Genomic DNA, 27,114 nt, shown 5'->3' with positions numbered 1-27,114 from the left:
AACCCTCTACGGTTCCAAAAACCAAAGAAATGCAAGCTGCATGAGAAGGAGCTTTTTGCGTAACGCTTCAATAGAATGAATTCGGTAAGGGTCGAATACGCTCCATAAGATATATAATTGAGCAAATTGACTTATTGGTCACGCTATATATTCAATTATCTCAAAATATATTATTGAGCAAAACAGATCATACTATACATACAGTAATCCCAAGATGCACTATAGAACAAACACATTCATGTAGTTTATCAAAAAATTACCATGAGTACAAAATCTAGTCGCTTGAAAACAATTTCAAAATTAATACTCATATTCTCAAATCATTCTAAAACAAGTTTCATAAATTTAAATCATAACTTTAAATCTAATGTCATAGTCATACATCATTGAAAATCATTGTAATTCTCAATTTGGCCAAAATCATAGCTTAACCACCCTCAATCACTTCAAATTTATAAATACTTCACTAGTAGAAATTCGAACTTCAATGACAATTAAAAACTTTCATTAACATAATTCATGATAGTTATATATTGTCATAGATTAAGACATAAGAAAAGGAGAACATGACAATTTTAAAAAATTGTCATTGATGTATTTACAACTACTGTTATAATTTGTCACGGATAAATCTTCCATCACAAATAAAAAATGTCACAAAATGTAAATTGTCTAACATAACTTGAACTTTTGTCAACTGTCTGTCTAGGACTAGATCTTGGTACCAGTCCATAACGATCAAAGTCGAATCGTGAACCTATTAATGAAGCAAATTCAATGAAGCAACAATTGGTACCATAGAGAAGCGGCCATAAACTGGAGAGTCTCGACCATTTTGAAAGATCATTTGATGTAGTTGAAATAACTGAAGTTTGGGTTGTTCGATCAAGTAAGGGAAACTCGATGGAATTCATAACTGTCTCAATGTTTTTTTTAATTGTCTGACTATTCAAAAATTAAGACCATTCCAATGCTCCTTTTCGCCATGCATAAACTAAACCGACAATTAGGATAAGCACGAAAATTAAAGCTTCTATAAAGACGGATACCCCAGCTAAATCAATTCAACTTTTCATAAAACACAAATAAGAGTGAGGTAAATCGTTGTAACAAACTTCATGCATAAATCCACATTGCTTAAATTTCCCTGATATCAAATCATAAATCAATTTAATAAAGACAATCACCTTCTTCACACAATTCAGAAGCTCATTGATATCTACAGTAAAACAATTTACGACATAAAGCCTAAATTCTTTGTAACCTTCGTAGCTCTTAATAACTAAATCATTTGCATAAATAACATGAATCATTCTTGATTGTAAATCTCAAAATTCATCAATTACTGCAATATACGATAGGTACTGATTTAAATGTTACTTGACATATGAAATTCAACTTATCCATTAGTAAAATTCTTCCAAAATAGTATGTCCAACTGGCATGACCACGTGTCCCAATATAATAGTTAAACAATAATTTAAGGAGGGCAAAAAATTTCACAATGTTGATAAACCACTGCTTAGTACTTACATAGTATAAGTTCTCTTTTTTCTCTATATATGCTTCCTAAAAATAACAGAAACCCTAAAAAAGACCAATTCCAGAGAGAGAAATTATTAAGTTCTTCATACATTGAAAATAAACAAGCTGAACATGCCTATGTACTACTAATAGATTTGATTTTTGGATATGATCAGTATCGCCTTAACATAACTTTTCAACACACCAACAAGAGTAAATGATTGCAGAACGTCGCCCGCTCGCTCGCACGATCGATATTGGAAGAAGCTATCGGGCAAGAAGAGCCCTTAGAATGGCTTCAAAATGTTCAGCTTTATGAATTAATAGATGGCCAGCATCAGGAACCTCACGATACTGAATCCAAGGAAGCTTTTGTGCTATTAAACGATTCAATTCAATAGGAACCATACGATCTTCAATCCCTTGCCACATATGAACAGATCCCTTATTGTCAGGAAATGGATTGCTTAAGTCCATGGGATCAAACTCCCATTTTCCATAACCACAAAGTAAGTCTCTGTGAAGACATTCATGTGCTCCTTGTTGTGTTACTTTTTCCTAAATTTGGTTGCAAAAGAGAAATATCAGAACAACAAATATTATTATATATTGCTTTAGCATATCAATTATGTGTAAAATGTTCATATATAGTGGTAAAGATCTAACTAAGTTATAGGTTGTTTGCTGAATCTTCAATAACATAAAGTGTAGTCTGTGAAAAATGTTTTTCTTTTGTTTTTTTTTTCTAACGACCAATCAACCGAATATTGATTTAATACGCAATCGATTGAACACTACTTGAAAATAAAAATAGCCCTTCTGCTCAGAAATGCAAATACTTCTTCTAGAAGTATTTTTAGAAGAAACAATAATGTACATGTTTTATCTAAGAGCATTTCAAAGTACTGTTTATGTGTCCTTTTAGTTTTCAAAATTACACTAGTTTAAATAAGTACTCGGAAGAGTTGTGTCTAATAGATTATTGAATATATAAAGTGTCTAATAGGTGTTTAAGGAGTAATTGACATTTTCCAAAAATGCTCATAAAATAGGTTGCAAAAACTTGTTGGGATAATGGAGTCAAAACAGATGACCCGTGTCCTACAAGGAAAAAGATTTTCAAACACTACTACCAATTCCTACAAGGAGTACGATATTATTGTCTTATAAGGATTACAATATTGTTTTCCTATAAGGATTGAGATATTTGACCTCTTATAAATAGAACCCTTTTGTTAAGGTTTCATTTGTACAGAATCAAAATAAGAGAGACTTGAGTGATTGTGGGCAGTGTGTGAAAAAAGGATTTTGTATCCTGTGGGTTTTAGTGAGGGTATTTTCAAGTGTGCAATCCTAGGTAGCCGTTGTTAGGCTACTCAGAAGCAAGATAGTAATATCTTGAGTGAGATCTCCATTGTAATATTCCCAACTATAGTTGAACCTGTTTTTTTTGCAGAAGACTGGACGTAGTCTCAAGATAGGGGCGAACCAGTATAATCTCTGTGGTGTTAAGCTTTTCTATCCCTATCTCTTATTCCTTTGTTATTGTCACTTACTTATCTGCTATTAGCCTGTGGAAGGGAAAAATCAAATAGTTCCTGTTTGAAGAACTTACAAGAGGATCGATTGATCTATATTATTTTTTACCAACAATTGGTATCAGAGCGTTTGGTTCAGAGATTATGGGATCAGCAGAGAAGTCAGGTTTTGAAGGAATCATAAAGTTCGATGGGGCCAATTTCGAATATTGGAAGATGCAGATTAAGGATTACTTGACCTGCAAGAAGTTGAATAAAGCTTTAAAGGAACGACCAGCAGGGATGAAAGATGAAGATTGGGTGGAGACGAATGAACAGGCAGTTGCCTTTATCAGATTGTGTTTGTTGATGAATGTGGCAAGTCTCGTAGCAAACGAAACGACAGCAATAGATCTGATGAAAGCACTGGAGAATAGGTATGAGAAACCCTCAGCTAATAATAAGGTATATCTCGTAAGGAGGTTCTTTAACATTCAAATGGAAGAGAATACTTCTGTCAATTCCCACATAAATGAGGTCACAAAATTAATCAATCAATTGGCATCAGTTAAGATTACTTTTAGTGACGAAGTGAATGTTATTCAGTTGCTAACATCTTTACCTGAAAGTTGGGAAACGATGAAGACAGCAGTGTCCAATTCGTTAGGAGACAAATCTTTGAAATTTTCAGAAATTTGTGATGCGACAATTGCTGAAGAAATTCGCAGAAAGGGGAGTGGAAAAAAGTCTACTTCCGTACAAGGCTCAGCATTGGCTGTCGAAAAAGGTAAAGAGAAAGTTGCGTCTAATGACAGGCAGCAGAAGCATAGTAAGAGGAATTGGAAGAGAGATGTTCAATGTTTTCACTGCCACAAAAAATGTCACTTCAAGAAAAATTGTAAAATATTAAAAGAGGATCTGAAAAGGTATATGGCAGAGTCAAATGCAGTTGTAGACGATGCCCTCGTCTATGTTGACAGCAACACAGAAATAGGAAACCAGTCATCGGAGTGGGTAATAGACAGTGCAGCTTCAGTACACATATCTTCAAACAGAAGATTATTCACATCTTTCAGAAGAAGCAATTGCGGCCACGTGAGGATGGGGAATGGAAGACTTTCCAAGACTAAAGGGATTGGAAATATACGATTGAAGACCAATAGTGGGACTGAGTTATTACTGCGAGATGTCAGGTATGTACCCAGTATCAAAATGAACCTTATCTCTACAGGTAAGTTGGACGATGATGGTTATCAAAGTGAGTTTGGTGGGAACCAGTGGAAGCTCACCAAAGGATCCAAGTTGGTGGCAATTGGCCACAGAAGATCTACAGTTTACACGTCGCAATTGAGTGTTGCCAGAGGATCATTGAAACAGTGGATGCAAGTTGCAGATGGTGTCCAAAGAGGTAGGACTAAGCCAGCAACGAAGACAACTAGAACAGATCAGAAGGATCTGCCATCAATTCAGATACAACAATTGGGAAGTCAAAAAACGATAACAAGTTCTTTAGGTTGTCTGGGATTATCTCCAGTTGTCAGACGAAAGGGTGAATTGATGAAGTCGCGTCAGCGAAGAGTTGCATCAGAGAAGATAAACTCAGTAGGTGCTGAGGTAAAGAATGAAGTTTCAATTCTGGCAGCAGGCTTGAATATAGTTGTCAAGTCATCAGTGGGAAGTTCTTTCTTCAAGAATCAGTGTTTGAGAACGAAGAAGGAAGCTTCAAATATCACCACTTAGTTTGAGTGGGAGCACGTAACTGTGTCTCTTGTGTTTGGGAGACAAGACCACGTAGATTGCCCGACCTCAGGGCAAAGACAGATGAGACCAGCGATTTCTGATATTTTGTTTTACAAGTTTTTAAACTTGTAGGAGAAACCTTGAAGATTTTTTCAAGAAGATCAGAAGTTGTTGCAGTAGAAGCCTTGGAGTTTTTCAAGATTATCAAAGACTGTTGTTGCAGTGGGAGGCAAAATCGATGTTTTGTCTCCAAGTGGGAGATTGTTGGGATAATGGAGCCAAAACAGATGACCCGTGTCCTACAAGGAAAAAGATTTTCAAACACTACTACCAATTCCTACAAGGAGTAGGATATTATTGTCTTATAAGGATTACAATATTGTTTTCCTATAAGGATTGGGATATTTAACCTCTTATAAATAGAACTCTTTTGTTAAGGTTTCATTTGTACAGAATCAAAATAAGAAAGACTTGAGTGATTGTGGGCAGTGTGTGAAAAAAGGATTTTGTATCCTGTGGGTTTTAGTGAGGGTATTTTCAAGTGTGTAATCCTAGGTAGACGTTGTTAGGCTACTTAGAAGCAAGATAGTAATATCTTGAGTGAGATCTCCATTGTAATATTCCCAACTATAGTTGAACCTGTTTTTTTTTCAGAAGACTGGACGTAGTCTCAAGATATGGGCGAACCAGTATAATCTCTGTGGTGTTAAGCTTTTCTATCTCTATCTCTTATTCCTTTGTTATTGTCACTTACTTATCTGCTGTTAGCCTGTGGAAAAGGAAAATCAAATAGTTCCTATTTGAAGAACTTACAGGAGGATCGATTGATCTATATTATTTTTTCCCAACAATGCATATATACCTTAACAAATTACTTAAAAAAATATTATTTCAAACTCAAGCTAATAAGCACCTATTGTAAAAAGAAGAAAAGTATTTGTTAAGGATCCCAAATTGAAAAGATAAGGAACCTAACAAGAGTTTATAATATTAGCGAGCTACTCCTCTAAGTACCAGTTGGTTTTTAGATGAAACCCTATGAATATATGGTATGAGAGCCAAAACGCTCAAACGAGCATCCGATCCAAAAATGGGATCCGGCCCAATATTGATGAACTCTAAAGAGGCACCATTTCAAATGGGCATGTTAGATAAGGTAACCCATGAATAGTGATAAGTACCTGTTCTGGGCGTTTCAATAACCTGTTTAAAATCACTAAATCTGAATCTGGAAACATGCCTTCGCTCCCCATCTTTGGGAACCATTTCTGTGTCATCCACCAGTGGAACAACCAAGGTGTGTGATGTGCAATCCAAAACGTCCTTGTGTAAGACTGAGGAAGTCTCCTAAATGCTTGTTGCGATAATGCTGGAGGAAGGGAAGGCCACCAGAAATTCACAAGAGGAACCACCAGGAAAGCTCCTAAGAGTCTACAAAATAAAGCTCCCATTTAAGAGATTGAAGGAAAAAATAATTATGTTAAGTTACAAGTTTACTTCCTTCATCAACTTTCAAAGAAAAGTGTCAAATAGATCCCTAAACTTTCAGTCTTGTGCTTCGTCTAACAAGTCCCTCAACTTTCAATTTTGTTTCAAATAATTGAAAGTTTAAGGTTCTAAAAGATACAAATTCTCAATTTTATGTCTAATAAGTCTATGAATTTAAAAAAAATGTTGAGAAAAGTCAATGACTTATTAGACATAAAATTGAAGGTTCAGGAACTATTGTTAAGGATCCCATATTGAAAATATAAGAGATCTAACCAGAGTTTATATCAAAAGTGAGAAATTTCTCTCATTGTTGTCAATTGGTTTTGAAATGTAACTCATGAATATGGATACCTATTAGATATAATATCAAAAGTTCAAGAATTATTGAAATACTCTGTGACTTATTAGATACAAAATTGAATTACTGCTCACGTGACATAGTAAAATTTTTGGGGAATTGCAATAAATTAATAGGCCTTTTCCTGATAGAGTATTGTTTTTTAGTAGCTCTTTTCAAAATCTATATTTTTTAATAACATCACCGTGTATACCAAATGACTTTCCATACCCCTCTCCTCGCTCTGTCTCTCTCTCATCTCTCCTCTCTCCTCTCTCTCTCGTTATTTCTCTTTCTTGCTCTCTCTCTCTCCTATCTCTCTCACTCTCTCTTCTCTCACTCTCTCCTGCTCTCTCATCTCTCCTCTCTCTCATCTATTTCTCTCGCTCTCGCTCTCGATCTCTCGATCTCGCTCTAAAACATGGAGGGGCAGTGAAATCATTTGATATCTAAGTAATGTCAGCAAAAGATTAGAAAACATAGGTTTTGAAAAAAGTAGCTAAAAAACAATACTCATTGTGTAGAAAGCCCATTTATCGGATTTTCCCAAATTTTTTATTCAACATAATTTTTAAATACATTCATAATTTCACTTAAGCATCAAACTAACAACCTATAATAAACTTTTTATAAGTATAAGAATTAGGCAACACGACCTTGAAAGCCAAGGGATGTATTAGAAACTTCATGGACTAAATAAATGCAAGTTAAAAAGTTGATGAAGGACCAAATTTAATTATAGTTTAGCTAAGAAAAACAAAATGGATTGATAGTGAAAGGAATGTGAGAAAGTGCCTGTGTGGAATGAATTTCAGACAACTCCAAATAGGATATGCTCCCATTGAACATTCAATTACGTAAAATTTAGTGCCAAGCTGCAAATTGTCTGCTAATTCTTGAATGTCAGAATTCTTCTGTCTTCACTGAGCGTGATGGATGTGGATCACTCTCACAATATCCAGCTCTGTCGTACACTAATATGTACAACTTAAGCTCCTCCAAAAGTTCCTGAAAATCAAACCGACTATTACTTCTCTTGGATCAAATTGTTAAGGATGACACGTGAAAAAGAAAAATGGTCTAACAAAATTTTATAATAGATATGGATTATTCCTCTCATTGTCAATTGATTTTGAGATGTAAACTCATGAATAGTAATATGGTATCAAAGCTCAAAAGCTCAAATAAGCATTCGGTCTAAAAATAGGATTCGGTCCAAGATCGATGAGTCAAAACAGTCATGGACATATTAAGATCATAAGGGACCTGACAAGAGTTTATAATAGATAGGAGCTATTTACCTCATTGACAATGGATTTTCTTGACTGAGAAGTTTAAGAATTTCTCTTAATTTTAAATATAGATTCCTCAAGGGAGAATTAACCTTTTTTAAATAGGGATTGCTTCAAAAAAAATTATAAAAAAGAAAATAAAAAAGAAGTAAACCGGAAATAGTTCTCTCTATGGCGAACTTGACTCCTACGAGTTTTTGCCTAGAATTCTCGCCCTAATTCCCACAAAATTAGATAGAGGATTTTGAGGGGATAGAAAATGATATCGGTAGCAGAGATAGGGACGAGATATGATTAAGGCTAAGCTCAGATTAGGCCAAAGGGTATTTTAATGGTAAGATAACAAAAAGACCAAGATGAAGACATATTATTGATGAGTAAAGAGAAGAATAAAAATGTGGTACTTGAGAGACAGGCAAGTCCATATTTTTACAGCTATCAAGGCCATGACAAATAATGATCTTGTATTCAGCCTCTTCCTTGGGAACTCCTAATTCTCTATATGCCAAATGCCTCCCATCACTCAGCTTTACTCTTGGTGAACTCATTTGAGGTCCATTTTCTGATCCACATGTCTTTGGAGGTGGAGCCTTTACAAGTGCTTCATAAACCCATCCAATAACAACCACTGCAAATGCCACTCCTATTGCTGTAATCATCATTGCCTGCAAAAACACTAAAACTTCATTAATAATACCAAATAATATTTATCTCTCTAGTCGTCAGTTCAACCGAACTAACCACTACTAAAATTTTTGTTTTTGAATGTTCCTCCCTCTTATTTGTCCAAAAAAAACATAAGTAAGAGCACTCACGAAAGGAAAATACTTATCTCCTCAACAATGAGGGGAACCTTGTCCTCCTCACTACTAAATGTTTGACAACTCATTATTTAAAAAAAGTTTATGTTTCTGCATTTCTGACTCTTAATTGTCAAATATTTAATGATGAGAAGGGCAAAGTTCGTTCTCATTATTGAAGAGACACACCTCTAAAAGAGGGTTAACCATGTTAATAACAGACCTAAAGAACATTGGAAAGAAGATAATTTTCTCAAGGAAAACATAAAGTTTTTGCACAACTGCCAAGGATATGGCATAATATAAACCAACTTTTCACAGCCAGATGAAATGGTACAAACAAGACAAAATTCAAGATATAATTCCCACACGCAGAATAATTCGTGCGCTTACCAAGCTTCTGAAGTTTAGTTACACACCTTTCACTTTAGCAAAAAAATGCTTAATCAGTTGGAGAAAAGAAATCTTGATCGCATTTCGAATAAGAAACCATGATCAAAAACAAAAATTGTTGAACAAAAAAAGTATGAAGAAGAAGAAGAGAAAGAGAGAGAGGGTGAGGGTGAGGAAGATTACATAATAATAAAAAAAAAAGATTGAATGGAGGAAGTGAAGTGAGAAACGTTTGGTCTGAGCTCAGCATTTTAGCATTTTGTTCCACGTGGAGTGAGATTGAGTGGTATATTTGACATCTAGTGTAACAACCAAAGTAAAGTATTCATACATAAATGATTTTCTTAGAATAGATAAATAAACAAGAAGATATTACATATTGTCCCATTTTCAGCAATGTTTCAATATGTTGAGGGGTAAAACTCAAGCAGGTCAGTGGATGCGGGACCACATACGGTCACTTTCCATAAGTCGGTATCACCGAGCAGGACACATGTCATCTTACAATGGACCACAGACGGTTAGGCTCCGTATATAACCGTAGCAGGAGGTGCACGTTATCGGTACTAAGGACGCACCCTACAGCTATAGGGGACGAGTTCCAGAGTCACAGGTGGTGTTGCCACCCCATGGTTGTCGGGAGCATGTTCCCAAATGCTCTTCGAACGATACGTCGTTGCGCCCCTGCCACCTCTAACCGTCGTTCTTCTTGGTCGGCCACTCCATGCTATAAAAGGAAAGACCCTCACCTTCACCAAGTAAGTGAAAAACGTGTCACTTATGCTTAAAGTGGCTTATTCCTATTTCTTTCTCGATGACTGATTTAATCGTCGGAGTGTGTTAGGTGGGGTACCGCACCAGCGTCGAGTTATCTTGGTTTCAGGTTCACTCATTCTCTGGTTGGATTGTTCGTCAGAGTGACACGTACGTGGCCCTCGACTGCAATTTCCCACCAACACAATATATTAAGAGTTGGGTGTTGACACGAAATTAATTGATATACTATACTAATGTTCATAATACAAATAAGAAGAATTTTATTAAGTAATAGTGGTGACAAAAACTAAAAAAAAAAAAGATAAAACAGTACCGATCTCAACCGATCCGAGATTTGCATTGCTACCTCACTTTTGCCATAAGTCATATCACGATTTTGCTTTTGATTTCATCCAAAAGTTACACACCAAGGAAAATAGATTGATTTTCTCCAAACAAAATAAAATTTTGGTTGCAGGTCATTTAACTTCCTGAAGATTATTCAGGAGCATTGTGCACCTTAAACATACCTATGGGATCCAATAACATATAAACAAGTGTTGATTTTTTTAATTATCTATTAATTTTCAATATCTCATCAATATCTCCCATTCATTCTTTCCTCTTTTTCTCTCTCTCCTTATTACCTCTCATCCTTCCAATTTTTTCTCTCCACTGTAATGCTTCACCTTTTATTTTTATTGTTTTTTTTATCTCTTATTATATTTTTAATTCAAATTTATTGTATATTTTTTACTGTACTTTTCAATACCACATATTTATTTTTCAAAATATTTTTTTCCATTGGTAAAAAAAAATTATATTTTTTCCTTGTAAAAAACGACCTTTGTATTTTTTTCACAATTCAAAATGTACATATGGTGGAAAGTTGAATTTAAAAAAAAAAATTTGTCTTTTTGTTTATCTTGTTCCATATTTTTCAAATACAAAAAAAGATACATTAAATTAAAAAGAAAAAATAAAGAAGGACAAATGAATAAGAGTTTGTGAAATGAAAATAAAAAACTTCAAAAAAAAAAGATAAAAAATGGTGAGGCATTACAAAAGAAAAATGAGGAAGTTAAGAAGTTAATGAGGGGAGAGAAAATGGAAGTTGAAAAAAATAGAAAAGATGAGATTTTGAGATTTATTTGACCATGTAGGCCTCGATGAGAACAATGCTCTAAATCTGCAGGTGTCAAGTTTGTTTCCTCCAACTAATATATGGAATCTGGAATTCCTATCTGGTTAGCAGTATATACACCAGTGTTTTTTTTTTAATATTGTATAATTCGTTCGTGGTCCACTTGTCTATGTGCTACTGTAAGAATTCAAGAGGAGCTTCCTCCCAATCTTCGGTTCTCTCCTTTCTTTTATATTTTTTTATCTCTTTGACATGCAAAACCAAATCTTGACCCACATAGTTTCTCTCTCTTACATGCATGACCCTAATGATCATTCACATTCCTTCCTCTCTTATTTTCTCTATCTTACATGCACGATGCCCATCCATTTCTATTATTTCCTCTCTTTTCTCCTCTCTTACATGCCAGATTCTCTGCTCATTTCTTAATCTCCCTCACTCCTCTCATGCAAAATGCCAAAGCTCTCTTTGGTTGAAAATTATATTAAAATTTAGTGCAAATTTATGTTTAATTATCATGTTAGTGTTTGATAGGTTTTAGAAGTTAATGTAGCAGTGGGTAGTTAATTTGGTTTTTATTGGAAATGTTGTTTTGTGACTCAAGTATGATTTTAAATATCTGTCGATATTTCCATCGACATATCCATGTTTTCATAGGTTCGACATCGATATGAGGAGTAAATCGACATTTCCATCATAGTACAAGAAAATCTACAAAATATGAAAAATATCAACAAAATGTCACTAATATATACATAATATTAAAATAAATTATTTTTAACTAATTTAGAAATAGAAAAATGTTTATTTGTTAATTTAAATATTTTTTTACGATTTTTTAAAATTTTCTAACTTTTACAGAAATATCCATCGACATTGACAATTTATCGATATTTCCATCGATATTTCTATAAATTGAGACCTCGACGTTTCCGAAGACATCGATATTTAAAATATTGGACTCAAGCATCCAGCGGGTTATTACATTAAAGAAGTTGGGTTGAGCCTTTAGTTTTTGTTTAAGCCCAATTATGTGATACTTTTTTATTACATGGACCGCCTTCTTTGAATAGCTGGAATGTTTATCTGAGCTAGCCAATATTTAGGAAAATCAGGCTTTTAGCCAAGCTTTGCGAAAAATAAAAAAGGCCAGGCCGATAGCCAAGTCATATGTAATGATTGCACCCATAGCTTGGTGTGGTTTTTCTTTTCTTCAATTACATGCTCTCCTGGAAGGAACTCGTGCCTATCGTTGTCTCGTCCCTTCGCTTCACTCATCTATTGACGTAAAAAAAAAGAGTGAAAGACCTACCCCACCCTTCCCTTTACGTACGTGAATTAGGCCCTTGCTCGGGGTCGGGCAAGATTCCCGGTTGAGGAAAAAAAACCTAAGCCTCATAGATATAGTCATTTAAAATAAGTCATTTTAAAAAATGGTCAAACAACTTTCAGTTTTGAAAAATTTCCAATGTATAAATAGGAAAATCTCAGCTAATTTTTTAGGTAGGAACTTACTCTTCCATGATTTTTTAAATGAATATATTATTTATCATTTTTTATACGAGAATAATACCTATATTTTTTCTAATGAATCATCTAAATATTTTGAGAATATTACCTGTATTTTTTAATTCAAATATTTTTCTAAGAGAATTTTATTAACAAACCTAAAAGAAAAAATATTAATTAAATTAAAATCTAAAACAAAATTTAAACAAAAAAATTATTTTAAAAATAGAAATACCAAAATTTAAACAAGAACATCATTTTAGAAATGGAAATACGAATATCGAAGATGAAAACAAATACAGTAACAAACATGATGAACAAATACAGTGAACAAATGAACAAATAAACAAATACAGTGAACAAATAAACAAATACGGTGGACAAATGAACAAAAACAAATAAACAGATACCTGAATATTAAAATGAACATATACGGTGAAAAATAAGATTAACGCATAATGTTTATTTTTGTGACACAATTAATACAAAAATATAAAAAAAAAATGTATACCTCATAAAAGTATTGTCCGTAGAAACTCATACTCTCTCTTCTCTACTATCTGTCACTCCCCACCCCACTTACAACTTTTTCACCCATCTTGTTGCTCTACCATTGTATCCCTTGCTTAATTTCATCCACTCCTGATCCCACCTACAGCTATGTCACCCACCTTTTTGGTCCACCGTTGTCTCCTTTGCTCAATCCTGTCCATTCCCGACCTTGTTGTCACCCTTGTTCAATTCTCGTTCATTCCCGTTGTCTCCCTCGCGACACCGGCCCTTGATCGTGTCTCACTTTCTGTGCTATCCTCTTTGAGTTATGTTTGTTATATTCAAATATATATTTAAAAAGTGAGATAAATGGTTTCTAAAATCTATGAGAGAAAATGTAGAAAAAAGACAGATAATATAACAAGAAACAAATTTGAGAATGAGAGTATTATTTTTATTTAAAAAATAATAATTAAATAGAAAGGGTAAGATGATCAAAATTAAATCTGTAAAACAGTTGGAAAAATCGGAATGGACATTTTTTTATTAACAAAAATCATCTGGCCATTTTTCAAAATCAAAGTGACAAAATAGGAACACCTACTATAAATTCTCTTATTACATTGGTGTGAAACCCTAATTTTGAACCATTTTTCTTGCCGTGAGATTGAGAAAAAGAGGCAGGATTTTGTTACACTTTTTGACAGTAGCAGCCAAGGTAGAAAAATCTAAAGAAGAGTTTGTATAAGTTTGCTCTCACCTTGCACACAGTAGATGTAGACCACATTGGTCGAACCACTATAAATTTTGGTGTCATCTTCTCTTCCCATCTTTACTTGATTTAGTTTTAATATTGTTTTGTGGATTTATTTGGATTATGATTAATATTGTTTGATAAAAGAAGCAACGATTATTGGTGTATTTTGCACAACAGGAAGTAGTAGTGAGTGGATGTAAACTTATGAGAAATTTTGGGCATAGTAGTTTAGTGGCATGGTGGTGTTGATTGGAGAGAAATTCAAGGGTAGTGACTTAGTGGTGAGTTTTTCTTAGTTCTCTATAAATGCATGTAACTAATTTTCATTTCAATGAATCAAATACTTATTTAGTAATTAACGATCTATCTTGCTTCCTTTCTATGGCTGATCTTCGTTTTTCGTTACAAATTAAACCTATCTTAATTATCTAGATACATGATACACATATACATCCACTAGGATTTAGTTTAAGCATTCTTATATATAAGTTTTAAAAAGATGGACTAATTGTGGCTTTATGTATGTATAAGCTTATAGGATGAAATTAATATGGGCACTTGTGTATTTCAAGCAAGTATGTGGACAAGAATTGAGAGAGTTGGCGAACTAAGTTTGTACTTTTGTGAAGAATTTTTTATAAAAGTGAGTTGTTTCTCATCAATTAATAAGTCTCGTTTGATTCTTAATTTGTGGATGTATATCGCGCTTCCAACAAAATAGTAAAAGCTTGAGTTTGAAAAGATAGAGTTGTTATGTAAATGGAAAACAACAAAATCTGATTTCTTTCCGAGTGTCTCAACTTATCAAAAAAAAATTACATTAATTGGTGCATTCGTGAAAAAACTTTACATGATCACAAGATATATGAAAGATTATTGATTAAGAACCAAAAGCTAACCTGGTTTGGATCAAGTTCAACAGAGACCAATTTCCCTTGTCTACACAAAGGTAAAAAAAATGTTGAATCGTGTACTTTTCAACTTTATTTTACTCAGACATCATGTTTAAATGCTTAGGTTATGTGTCAAATTGATGAATACTGCTTTATCATAGTCTAAAGAGGCATATATTAAGTTTTGGGTAACAATTTGAGTTGAAAATATAAAGAAAATTACATTTTTGTGTAGAAAGCTAAAGTCAAGCACCATAAGCCTCTATCTTCTTCCAAAATTTTGCTCCTAATGAAACACGAAAGTGATGGGTACTTTTTTTTTATCTATATGAGAGAGGTTCGTTAAGGAGTCAAGAAAACAATCAGCACGGTTGATTTTAAGTCTCATTTCTGGTTAGAATCGAGACAAAGGTATAATTTAGGGAGTAAAATCAATTGAACCGAGATGATCCTGACTCTACATTCTACCTCTCATCCCAGAGTTTGGGATAAAAGATAGAATGTAGGGCCAGGATCGTCTATTTATCCCCGCCAACTTTACCTTCAATCTCAATTAGTCTTAGCTTTCAAAAAAAATAATTCTATCATATTCAAATGTGGAAAAATCAACAAAAATTTTGAATGGAATGATCACAAATAAGATGTTATTAAGGAGAGTTAAAATACAAATTGTATTATTTTTGGAGTAAAAACAAATCCCAATTTCACCAAGTTTTCGTAGTTCTGTTCTTCGCAATCGGCGGCACTAGTGTGTTCCTCTCACACGAACCACCAGTGGCTTTGCTTAACGAGGTTCGTCTTTCTATACTAGTTTCATTTTTTAGTCTCATAATCGAATTCGTCTCAATGCATTTGAGATTCGAAGAAAATGAAATGCTCGATGTACGACTAGTTCTCGATCAGTCCTTCTGAAGTTTCTCAACAAGTTTGACTTCCCACTACAAATTTTGCCTGAAAAAATTTCTTTCGATTTGCGTTGTTAGGTATGACTAGGGTTTGTGATTTTTTGTATTATTCTTTTTCAATTGCGTGATAACGTCCTGACATCTAAGTTTCATTGGGTGGCGCTTATTTTTGGCTTCAGAAATGAGTATTCGAGGCAGGGGATGAACATCCTTCCCGAGCCATTATGCAGTAGTAAAGTTTTGCATAAGACATGCGTTTAATTTACAATTGAGTGAAATTCTAGGTGCTTTTCGGAATGAAATTAGTTGTCCAATCTAGCTTGAACTATGAAAGATTCGGTCATTAGTCTTGTGAATGTTCTTACCTCTTAGATTTTGAAAAATCATTGTGAGTTTGTCAATGTTGTTACAGAGCTCTTCTTTTTAATTATGTGAAAGGAATTAGTCCAGTTTTGAATGATTGTCCTAGTAGAAAGAACAGTGGCCTTTTAGACGTGGTTTACGGGTTTGTATCTTTCTGTGTATCCATCTTGCAATTGATATTTGATCTTGTAAATATAATGGTGAGCTTGATTAAGATTGGAATCACTAGTACTCATCCTGCATAACACTGGATGATTTGGAACTTGGAACGTATGTGTGCACCAAATATTCTAGGTACTATGGCTCACTTTAAAGCTTAGTCAAAGATAGGTGGGAAAATATAGATGAGAGAGAAGTTAGGGATATGTTTCCTTTAGTTAGAATACTTCATCTCCTTTTCTTGATTACTTACTAATATTAATTCTGGCATCATGATTAACTGCAATTTGAAAATGTGTGCATTACACCTACAATATTGCTGCTAGATTGATGTAATTGTTATGTCTAGGTTTAGAATTTTAAGGTGCTTTCTATATCCTTCGGGATCCTTTTGTCTTCTCACCACACCATGAAGCAGTTCGAGAGCCTTTCGATTACTATATATTTGGTCTGAACTATGTCCGTCCATTGATTGATTTTGGGTAAGTTGTAAACTTGGTCTTACAATCCTCACCTGATCTGTTGTGGGCTACTGGTTTTGGTTACACTCTTTTTGAAAAAGTACATGCCCTAGTTTGTCTACGTTAGGAAATGCTTTTCAAGAAATAAACCTGTTGGCCCTCATGCTTGCAAAATTGTGATGGACTCATGACATTGGCTAAACATAACTTGGTCTATACTTTTCAAATAAAGCTCGAATCATGATTGAGCATGGCATTTTGCAAGGGTAGATGCTATTGGTTGCCTTTCTCTTGCTTCATTATTCAGGAAAAAGAAACTTTCTATACGTGGTATCACAGGTTGTTAGTTTTAATTCTTTTGTTCACATTTTTTTTTCTTATGATATATTTCACTCTTTTATTGTTCATGTTCTTAATCTGGGCTGTTCATGTGATCAAATCAAATATGTTCCGAATGATCAGAGCAGTTTTGATACCGAAAGCAATCTTTTCTAGTGATCAATTTAAACTACTTGTTATATTAACAGTGTCAGTTTTTTCTTGTATGTTTGACCTTAGTCCTTGAGCTTGATTCACAACTTTCTGCTGAAATTCATTAGTTGGTAACTTTTCACTGTTCAAGGATATCAAAGAGAAGCTTCAGCAGGTATCTATGCACAATTATCAAGTTTCTTTATTATGTGATGATCTTGGACTAGTTGATCATTGCTGAACTTTGTTTAATTATCTCATAAAGCAAAGATGAGCCATAAATCTCCCTCACTAGTTAAACTACCATGAAAATATTTGAATCTTTAATTGCCATATCTAGTTACAAAAAATCAAACTCCTTTAGAAAGGAAATATGTCGTGCTTGTAAATTTGTTTGTGTCCCACGATTGGTCCTAGCTTTCTTATCTTTCATTGTCTTGACATTTTTATTCATAGTACTCTTCCAATCAATTCTTCCTTATGGTTGGCTTTATAATCTTTTAAAGAGAAGCAACACCTGGATCCCAGTTCTTCCTTTGATTTTCCCATATTCCATGCTCTGGTACCACGATGTTAGAGATAAATTTCTCTCATTACATTCTTACCACTTTTTACAACCCTAAATAGACATGGATTACAGGAGTACATAAGGAAACTGAGATACAAAGGAAATAAATACAATTATACAATAGCCACAGATAACAAAATAAGTATAACGGTGACAAGAGTGGGTTTTTGCCATAGTTGGATGTATGGCGAGACTAAATAAAACTTACAAATCAAAAGTTTTTGTTCATTATTTCTCTTTTTTGTTCGGCTCTTGGGGATTTGTTGGCAGCTGAAACTCGCAGAAAGTTCTCATTTTTAACTCTCTTGATTATCAATGGACATTGATACAATAAGTCACCAACAAGGTTCTGTTAGCAAAAAGAAATTTTTACTTCTTTTGCAACTGATATTTTTCATTGTTTGGCATGGCTGCACTACCCTTCTGTTTCCTGTCTACATTTTTATAATGATAGTTTCAGTTAGCTAAATCTTGTCGTTTTAATGGTTCATTTCCAAACATGTGAAGATTCGTCCCCCACATTGAAATTGCATTAATCTCGGTCTGGGATTCACGCAATTCAAATCCTATCGGCCCGAGAGACCTGAGATGTCTTTTGCCCTAAGAAACTTAAATCCTAGATCTTTCTTTTTGAAGAATTTTGAACTGTTTTGCTCCTTATTAGTGACTTCATTTTTCAATATATTTTATTTGAAGGCTATTGCTGTTGTTGATTAAGATGGTCTTCCTGTGTTGGTCTCGCCCATCTCCACTAGAACATAAGGCTTGCATTGACAGGTTAGAATGATAAGAAAAGGAACCTACTGAAATATAAAGGCCTGGCTCTTTTTTCTAAGTGAAATGTTACATGATGTACATCAATAGGTCTGGTTCCTTCAACTATAGCAGCAAGTTTAGAGGAGCTACTGCTAATCCCAGCTCTTCCCTTAAAGAAGACAAGGGGCTCCAACAGGAAGGTTTTCTTCTGAACCATGCTCGTATTTTGGTGGGATCTGGTGTTGAGACTTATGAAAAGGGGAAGAAAGCTCTTCAGAACTGGCGGTGGGCTTTGGCTATACATTTTTTTGTCGAAGAGTAACCTTACTATTAAACGTGGAATCTTAGTCTCATCCTGTTCAAAATTTGCAGGCATTTTGGATTGAATTGGGCATTTGTCGATTCCTCGACCCCAGTTAATCCAGGAGTGAAGTTTTGTGTCTGTTCCAAGGAGTTCCTTCCATGGGTGGTGATGCCTCTCCAGATTGTGTATGTCAATGAGAATAGGGATGCCAAAATGGCTAGGACATGTTTCAGTTTTGGCAGCGGTACCCTTCAAGGCCATCTTCTGGTTAGCTGGTTTTTCTTTTTTCCCTTCTTTGCTTAAAGACTTACTTGCAAACTACTTTTTCAGGCAAAAGACTCACCCATGCATGTGACATAGGTGTTAATATTTCTTGCCAGGATAGTTTTAAACTAGTTAATGCCTTTGCTAGATGGCTCGAAGGTATACTCAATTGTAGTCTACTCTAAAATTTTTCCAGTCATTAATTTCCTTTATTAATGACTGAAAAGATGTAGGGTTCATTTGAGTTCACCTTCGAGACATCTAGCAAACACATTGGCCGTTTCTAGAAAGTTCCTGAGAAGCAATTATGTTGGGCTTCGGGTCTCTTGGTCATACTAATTTAGAGGTCTCAAATTTGAACCTTTTGGTGAGCTTAATACAAAAAATTCTTGATGTCTTTCGAGTCCGAGCCTTGAGGTAGGTGCAGGTCCCTTGAGTATAGAAGAGCAAAACTTGGACACCCAACAAAAAAAAAAAAATTCTTTCGGGGAAAAAGAGTTTCTTTCAATAGACTTTGCTTGGTTAAAGTATGTTTGAGATTTCTTTTGGTTTCTTCAGTAATAAAAACCTAAGGCACCACCTTATATTTGGTAGTAGACTCTAGTTTTGAGTACTAAGAACAACACCCCAGTAAGTCTCTAATATTTCTAAATACTTTCACTCTATTTGGATCTTCTAGGCTAAAAACTCATTGTTCTTCAATTTCTATGATTACCTTTCGCCATCTTTGACATTCCAGCTTTAAATCCCTTTCGGATCCTACGAATACTGAGCGCAACTAATATGATTTTGAATTCTCACAAACTCAGGCCGGTGAAGAACGGTTTTCAATCGAGATGGACAAGAACAACCAGGTGTGGTACGAAATTCTTTCCTTCTCAAAGCCTGCACACATATTATCGTTCATTAGTTATCCCTATGTAATTCTTCGCCAAAAGTATTTTGCTCATCAATCTTCAAATGCAGTTAAGAAGTATTCGACTGCCAGCACCACTAATTCCTCGTAACTCCCAATGTATGCATATTGGTAGACTTTAGCTTCTTTATGCTCATCAATCTACTAATTCAGTTCTAAGATCATCTCTCAATTTGTAAATTACTAGATATGACACTACTAATTAATTTTAAATAACTAATTAATTATTTCTCTCTTTCTCTAATTAACAATAATTAATTATCATAAGAGAATGTGAAAGTTTACATTTTTTAGGGGTTATCTTACCCTTTTGCCTTCTCTTATATGTAATTGTAGAACCTGTAAGCTTTTGAAATGTCAAAGTTTTATAATTTTTTTCAATTCCCTCCAACTATTAAATTTGTGCATTTAATTCATTTCCACGACAATTTGAAGTGTCAACCCGAGCACACCTATCTTCAATATAAAAGTAATGAGTTCAAATGTCTACTTCACATGTTGTATTAAAAACAAATTTATATACTAATAATTTAGAAGATTTTAATGATAGAGAAAATGATAAAACATTGATCAATTATAAATACATAATTAATTTAACATTTAATAAGATATAAATTATAGATTGATTTAATTTATATTTTATATTTATATATAACTATACCTATCAACAAAACTAATTTTAGACATTGCATACATTTTTATTTTAACTTATTTTATTAATAATAGCAATTATTGTTAATCTTATATTCTTACAATTACACTAATTATAAATAATAAAATATATTTGACCAACTTGTAATATCTATATAATTTTTAAACCACATACAAATTTAGTTAAATAAATTATTTTTTAATGAATAAAACAAAAACTTTTTATTTAATAAACTAATTATTAGAAACACAATAACAACATTTTTTACAAGTATTACAAAATAATTAAGAACATCTTAATGCCCAACTAAAAGATAGATTATATTCTAAAAATTAATAATGGATGTAATTTGAATTTTATATTGTGACATCATTTGCAATTATTGTAAAAACTAATAATATAAAAAATAAAACTAAAGTTAAAAGCTAATTTGTGAGATATTTCATTCATTTTAGTTATTTTTACCATATTTTTTATTAATAGTAAATTGATTTTAATTTTATATTTTAAAATTATACTAATTTCAACAAAACTAAATTTTGTACAGTAATTAATTTTTAAATTAAAATAAGTGAGAAATGCTATGTTTTGAAGAACCAGGAGATAGCATTTCAACTCGTAGGAAATCTGAGCACAGCACTTGGAGCCGGTACGTTACAGTCGCGCCCGTCGGCCGTCGCACGATTTGATCCTCAGCCGCTCGCCGGCCGGCGCTTGCGGCGGTTATATCTCTATAACCTCCTTCAATTTCGCCTCAGTTCATGGAGACTTCTTCCTCCATCACGCTATCCCTTCATCTTCATCTGTTCCCTCCAAATCCTCTCGCCGCCGCTAATACCAATTCCGGCCACCAACTCTCCCGAACCAAATCCTCGACACTGCCGTCGAACATCAAAATAGTTGCCAATTTTCGAAACCAAGACCGTCCAGTTTTTGCCGAGAAAGATGCTTTTCCCTCATCTTTACCGCTTCACACCAAAAACCCACATGCCATCTACGAGGATATTCAAGGATTTGCCCGGCGAAATAAGCTCAAGGAGGCACTCACCATTATGGATTATTTGGATCAACGAGGCATCCCAGTTAATGCGACTACATTTTCTTCCCTTATTACTGCTTGCGTTAGAACCAAATCATTGGGTGATGCGAAACAGATTCACGCTCATATTCGGATAAATGGGCTTGAAAACAATGAATTTCTGCGTACTAGACTTGTTCATATGTACTCTGCCTGTGGGTCTCTGGAAGATGCACAGAAGCTGTTTGATGAAAGTTCTAGCTCTAGCAAGAGTGTTTATCCTTGGAATGCGTTGCTTAGAGGAACTGTAATGGCGGGTCGGCGGGATTATCGCAGCGTTCTCTCGACTTATGCCGAAATGAGAAGGGTGGGAGTTGAATTGAACGTTTACTCTTTTGCTAATATCATCAAGAGCTTTGCGGGTGCATCGGCGCTTACCCAAGGGCTCAAGGCCCATGCCCTTTTGATTAAGAATGGATTGGTTGGGAGTTCAATTCTTGGGACAAGTTTGATTGATATGTACTTTAAATGTGGTAAGATTAAGCTTGGCCGCCAGGTGTTTGAGGAAATTACTGAGAGAGATGTTGTGGTTTGGGGATCAATGATTGCTGGTTTTGCACATAATCGCCTCCAAAGGGAAGCTTTGGAATATACGAGAAAGATGATAGATGCAGGCATTAGGCCGAATTCGGTCATTCTGACCACTGTTCTTCCTGTTCTTGGAGAAGTTTGGGCGAGGAGATTAGGCCAGGAAATTCATGCTTATGTTATAAAGACAAAAAGTTACTCAAAGCAGATCTTTATTCAGTCTGCTCTGATTGATATGTATTGCAAATGTGGGGACATCGGTTCGGGTAGAGCGGTTTTTTACGGATCCATGGAGAGGAATGCTATCTGTTGGACTGCTTTGATGTCAGGTTATGCTTTAAATGGTAGGCTAGAGCAGGCTGTAAGATCAGTTATTTGGATGCAGCAGGAGGGATTTAGACCGGACGTTGTTACCGTTGCCACAATCCTTCCAGTTTGTGCCGAATTGAGGGCTTTGAAACCAGGGAAGGAGATTCATGCTTACGCTTTGAAGAATTGCTTCCTCCCGAATGTGTCTATTGTTTCGTCCTTGATGGTAATGTACTCAAAATGCGGAGTAATGGACTATTCTCTAAAGCTTTTTGATGGCATGGAACAAAGGAATGTGATCTTATGGACAGCAATGATTGATTCATACATAGAGAATCAGCGTCTACACGAAGCAATTGGTATATTCAGAGCAATGCAACTATCGAAGCACCGGCCCGATACAGTTACCATGGCGAGAATTCTCTACATATGCAGTGAACTAAAAAGGTTGAAGCTGGGGAAGGAGATACATGGGCAAGTCTTGAAGAGAAACTTCGAGTCGGTCCATTTTGTTTCTGCCGAACTTGTGAAGCTGTATGGTAACTGTGGAGCAGTACAAACGGCAAAAACGGTGTTTGAGGCAATCCCCGTGAAGGGGTCAATGACATGGACTGCCGTTATTGAAGCTCATGGAGACAATGGAGAGTTTCAGGAAGCAGTTAATCTCTTTGACCAAATGAGATCCTCTGGTATCTCTCCAAACCATTTTACTTTCAAAGTGGTTCTGTCTATTTGTAACAAAGCTGGTTTTGTTGATGAAGCACTGCGCATCTTCAAGTTAATGTTGGTTAGGTATAAGATTAAGCCATCGGAAGAACATTACTCGTTACTCGTTGCGGTCCTTACTCGGTTCGGTCGATTGGAGGAGGCTAGAAGGTATGTAGAAATGAGGAGTTCTTCCTTGTCATAAGTTTTTCTGTGTTTTTAGGTATGATTAGGGTTTGTGATTTTTTGTATTATTTTTTTTCAATTGCGTGATAATGTCCTGACATCTAAGTTTCATTGGGTGGCGCTTATTTTTGGCTTCAGAAATGAGTATTCGAGGCAGGGGATGAACATCCTTGCCGAGCCATTATGCAGTAGTAAAGTTTTGCATAAGACATGCGTTTAATTTACAATTGAGTGAAATTCTAGGTGCTTTTCGGAATGAAATTAGTTGTCCAATCTAGCTTGAACTATGAAAGATTCGGTCATTAGTCTTGTGAATGTTCTTACCTCTTAGATTTTGAAAAATCATTGTGAGTTTGTCAATGTTGTTACAGAGCTCTTCTTTTTAATTATGTGAAAGGAATTAGTCCAGTTTTGAATGATTGTCCTAGTAGAAAGAACAGTGGCCTTTTAGACGTGGTTTACGGGTTTGTATCTTTCTGTGTATCCATCTTGCAATTGATATTTGATCTTGTAAATATAATGGTGAGCTTGATTAAGATTGGAATCACTAGTACTCATCCTGCATAACACTGGATGATTTGGAACTTGGAACGTATGTGTGCACCAAATATTCTAGGTACTATGGCTCACTTCTAACCATCATATGTAAAAATATGAGTAACTTAGTTATGTAACTGTCGATGTCGATAGAAATATCGGAATAAGATAATGAAGATTGATGAAAATAATTTGAATTAGTAAATTGAAGTTCAATGGTGCTTAATTATCTTTTATTGATAATTAATAATTTATAACAAGCAAGATAAGAAAAAATGAAAAAAGAAAAAAGAAAAAAGAAATTCAATTAGAATAAAAATAGGTTAATATTGAAAATTGAACTAAATGAATAATATTATTATTAATATTAGAAATTTAGAATTATAAAATAATTAGTTCTAAATCAAGTCATTGATGGACGTTTATAATTCTAAATTGAACTAAATGAATAATTATACGTTAAACATACAATTACAAAAAGAGAGAAAGAAAGAAGAAGGAAAAAAAAAAAAAGCAAAGGCAACGTGAATACAGGCTGGGCCTCTGATGCGGGCCGGGCAACGCTGGACCTCTAATTTGGGTTGGGCAATTTAATTTTTTTTTTACGATATCTTTTAAAATATTATCCATAGGTTGACATTACCGCGGCATTTCGGCGATATTTTAATAAATCATCAATAAGGGGGTAAAAACGATTTTCCCCTATGTGTTGACCGACATTTAGAACATTGGTGTATGTGTCATCTTTTTGTGTATATTTGAAAGGTAGATATGTCATCTTTTTTGTGTATTTGAAAGGTAGATATCCAAATTTTGTGATCCATTTTTTTTTCTTTTTGAACAATAAGTTTCGTTAAATTTTTAATATCAATTTAAATATCACACGAGTATATGATTTATTTTCTATTTATAATTTATGTGGCAATGTGATAGTGACCATGTTAGAAAGGGGTGGGTAAAGACAGTTAAAACTAAAGTTTAACCAAATTATAGAAATCTTCAAAAAAAAAAAAAAAAAAAAAAAAACTATGTAAACCACATTGTAATTTATATTACCATAGTCACAGGGTTCAAATTAAAGCCAAGTATAAACTATAAAGACCAAATAATAATTCAGCAAAAGTTATATGGACTAAATTTGGTAATTTAACATGATTTTAAATATAAGTTTGATTCGAACATGAGTATAGTTTAACGATTTAGATATGTATTGCCAAAGCAAGCACGGATCAACGGTTATTGACATATATCTCAAATCAAGAGGTTGCGAGTTCGATCTTCCACCCCGCATGTTGTACTAAAGAAACTATTTAGATATGTCATGAAACAATCTCTAATTGGTAAATTGGGAGGAAGGCGCTAAACCCCCAAATTTTAGAAACCTTCGTTCTTCTTCCTCGTCTTTCTTTCCTTCCCCCGACCGTCGGGTTTCCCTCCTCCGAACCTCTGTTCCTCTTCTCCGACTATCGTCGTTGTCTCCCTTCCTCTCCGGCGGCTTCGCTTTTCTTTATCGCAGATTATTTCATCTCCGACCGCCTTCGCAAGAGCATTTCCTTCTGTCGGTTCTTATTCTCCGGTAGTTTCTGCCTGCATTCATCTCCGATTGACGTCCTCTATTTTTCTCAGTCGCCAGAGCAGTTCATCTCCAATTTGAAGGGTTTGCACTCCATCTGATAAGTTTCAATTTCTGATTTTGTTTGTTTGAAATATTGTATATGTGAGGATATATAGTATAGTGATTAGATTAGGATATATATTATAACCCAAGTTTTATATATCTGGATATATACTGATGGTGATTTAAAACTAAAAATCTGGTGGATATATACCGTTAGTGATTTACATCTTGGCTTTTTGATGTTTCTGTTATTTTGTGGATATATACTGATAGTGATTTACATCTTGGTTACCTACAATATTATTCTGATGGACATATACTAATAGTGATATATACTGATGGTGATTTACATACTGCCTATAATATTTACATACTGCCTACATCCTGAAAGTGTCTTATGGTACCTATCTAGCTCTAAGTATTAACTAGTTTGAATTAGAGTAATAACTAAAAGAGAAAGTTGTAAGATATCAAAGTTTATATGGGATTTAGATTATATCTGGATAAATTTTATATCTCGAAAAGTTTAGTCTATGTTATACTGAATATATTGTATATTTAATATGTTATACTTACTACCCTGTTATAGAATTTCATGGATATAGTGATAAAAGTACATTTAGTACTTACACGGGTATAAATTATATCTTACTTAAAAGGCGTTTATACATAATGTTAATAGTATATATCAAAAGTACCAGTATAATATATGTTATAGTAACGAAACAACATGAACATAATTTATACCCATGTATAGAAATAGCTAAACTGTAATTTAAAAAAAGAAAATAACATTCATTCATACCCATATTTTCTTCGATGTATAGATAAACTGTGTTTTTCTTCTCCTTTGAATATTGACATCAATCAATATGTGCTTCCCGTTAATTATCTTCTGTTAAAGGATATTAACACAAAAAAATAATAATAATTAGACATTTGAAAACCAGCGGAGCCATAGATGGCCACAAATACAGTAGAAATAAGACCTTGTCAAATTAATCAGTATCTAAACCTCATAAAATTGATTTCATTAAAACAAACCTTGCACTCAAATAACACAATAAAATAATGCGAACGACAGTGCAAATATTCAAGCAATATGGGTATGAATGAACGAATGAATGAACTGTACTTGTTGAAATATTCAAGCAATTAAATAAAAAACTAAAACTCAAGGAATGGGTATAAAAAAGAACCGTATCAGCCAAGCAGTATCAGCCAAGCAGTAGTAGAAATGAGGATATGAGAAGATGTTGCGCCCACAATAATTAAGATTTGGATATTTTTTAATTAATAATATTGATAAATAAACAAAATCAATCTTTTTTAATGAGTAAATTAAGGCGTTAAAAGGGATGAATTAACATATTTGAATTGAAAATTAATATAAGGCTCACAGTAATTATTGAATTATTATAATCATTTATGAAATTAAATTTTTTATATTTCAAAAAAAGTAAATAACTATAATAAATGTAAATGCAATAATTAGGGGTAAATTCGGAATTAAAATAAAATCCTACTGCAGAAATCTAAAAGTGTAAAATTAGAAAATTTTAGACATCTATGTAAATAAGTTTATAAAATAGTCATCCGAAGATATTATCTCTTAATATAAATATGTTTAGCGAACTTGGTCGGGAAGATTACAATTATAAATTGTAGATCTAAAACTTTATATTTGGG

General features: G+C 34.0%; 2 protein-coding genes and 1 pseudogene across 11 annotated transcripts; 2 read left to right on the top strand and 1 right to left on the bottom strand.

Annotated features, from left to right (window-relative positions):
* Window positions 1-1,522: 1,522 nt before the first annotated feature.
* LOC111012072 (uncharacterized) lies at window positions 1,523-9,238 on the bottom strand (annotated as a pseudogene). Its single transcript, XR_015788928.1, has 5 exons — window positions 9,095-9,238; window positions 8,306-8,566; window positions 7,405-7,617; window positions 5,963-6,212; window positions 1,523-2,082 (listed from the first exon to the last, which is right to left on the bottom strand). The product of XR_015788928.1 is annotated as an uncharacterized LOC111012072 (transcript).
* Window positions 9,239-15,292: 6,054 nt separating this feature from the next.
* Window positions 15,293-20,039, top strand: LOC111012092 (outer envelope protein). 9 transcript variants are annotated; one of them, XM_088120217.1, is made up of 7 exons: window positions 15,300-15,437; window positions 16,422-16,554; window positions 17,092-17,179; window positions 18,269-18,349; window positions 18,437-18,613; window positions 18,701-18,899; window positions 19,706-20,039. In XM_088120217.1, the coding sequence occupies exons 4-7, from the start codon at window positions 18,291-18,293 to the stop codon at window positions 19,901-19,903; spliced, it is 633 nt and encodes a 210-aa protein (XP_087976343.1). In that variant the 5' UTR covers window positions 15,300-15,437; window positions 16,422-16,554; window positions 17,092-17,179; window positions 18,269-18,290; the 3' UTR covers window positions 19,904-20,039. The 9 variants fall into 9 exon arrangements, with proteins under 9 accessions (XP_022141815.1, XP_087976343.1, XP_022141813.1 ...); XM_088120216.1 differs by lacking the exon at window positions 15,300-15,437 and adding an exon at window positions 15,454-15,628; XM_022286121.2 differs by lacking the exon at window positions 16,422-16,554 and having other exon boundaries at window positions 15,301-15,437.
* A 1,008-nt stretch (window positions 20,040-21,047) lies between these two features.
* LOC111012043 (Pentatricopeptide repeat (PPR-like) superfamily protein) lies at window positions 21,048-23,466 on the top strand. The gene has a single exon (XM_022286069.2). The coding sequence runs from the start codon at window positions 21,226-21,228 to the stop codon at window positions 23,287-23,289; it is 2,064 nt and encodes a 687-aa protein (XP_022141761.1). The 5' UTR covers window positions 21,048-21,225; the 3' UTR covers window positions 23,290-23,466.
* The last annotated feature ends 3,648 nt before the right edge of the window (window positions 23,467-27,114 follow it).

Source organism: Momordica charantia (assembly GCF_013281855.1).
Source record: "Momordica charantia cultivar OHB3-1 chromosome 11 unlocalized genomic scaffold, Mcharantia_2.0 BLBB01000011.1, whole genome shotgun sequence".
In the NCBI taxonomy this organism is placed as follows: domain Eukaryota; kingdom Viridiplantae; phylum Streptophyta; class Magnoliopsida; order Cucurbitales; family Cucurbitaceae; genus Momordica; species Momordica charantia.
This window is presented reverse-complemented; position numbering and strand designations above follow the sequence as displayed.

Excerpts from the sequence above, each read along its gene's own strand:
- LOC111012092 (XM_022286123.2), top strand. The coding sequence starts at position 18,291 with ATGGTCTTCCTGTGTTGGTCTCGCCCATCTCCACTAGAACATAAGGCT. Across the intron at positions 18,350-18,436 it reads CATAAGGCTTGCATTGACAG|GTCTGGTTCCTTCAACTATA; the intron begins GTTAGAATGATA and ends GTACATCAATAG. Across the intron at positions 18,900-19,705 it reads CCCTTCAAGGCCATCTTCTG|GCCGGTGAAGAACGGTTTTC; the intron begins GTTAGCTGGTTT and ends TCACAAACTCAG.
- LOC111012043 (XM_022286069.2), top strand. The coding sequence starts at position 21,226 with ATGGAGACTTCTTCCTCCATCACGCTATCCCTTCATCTTCATCTGTTC.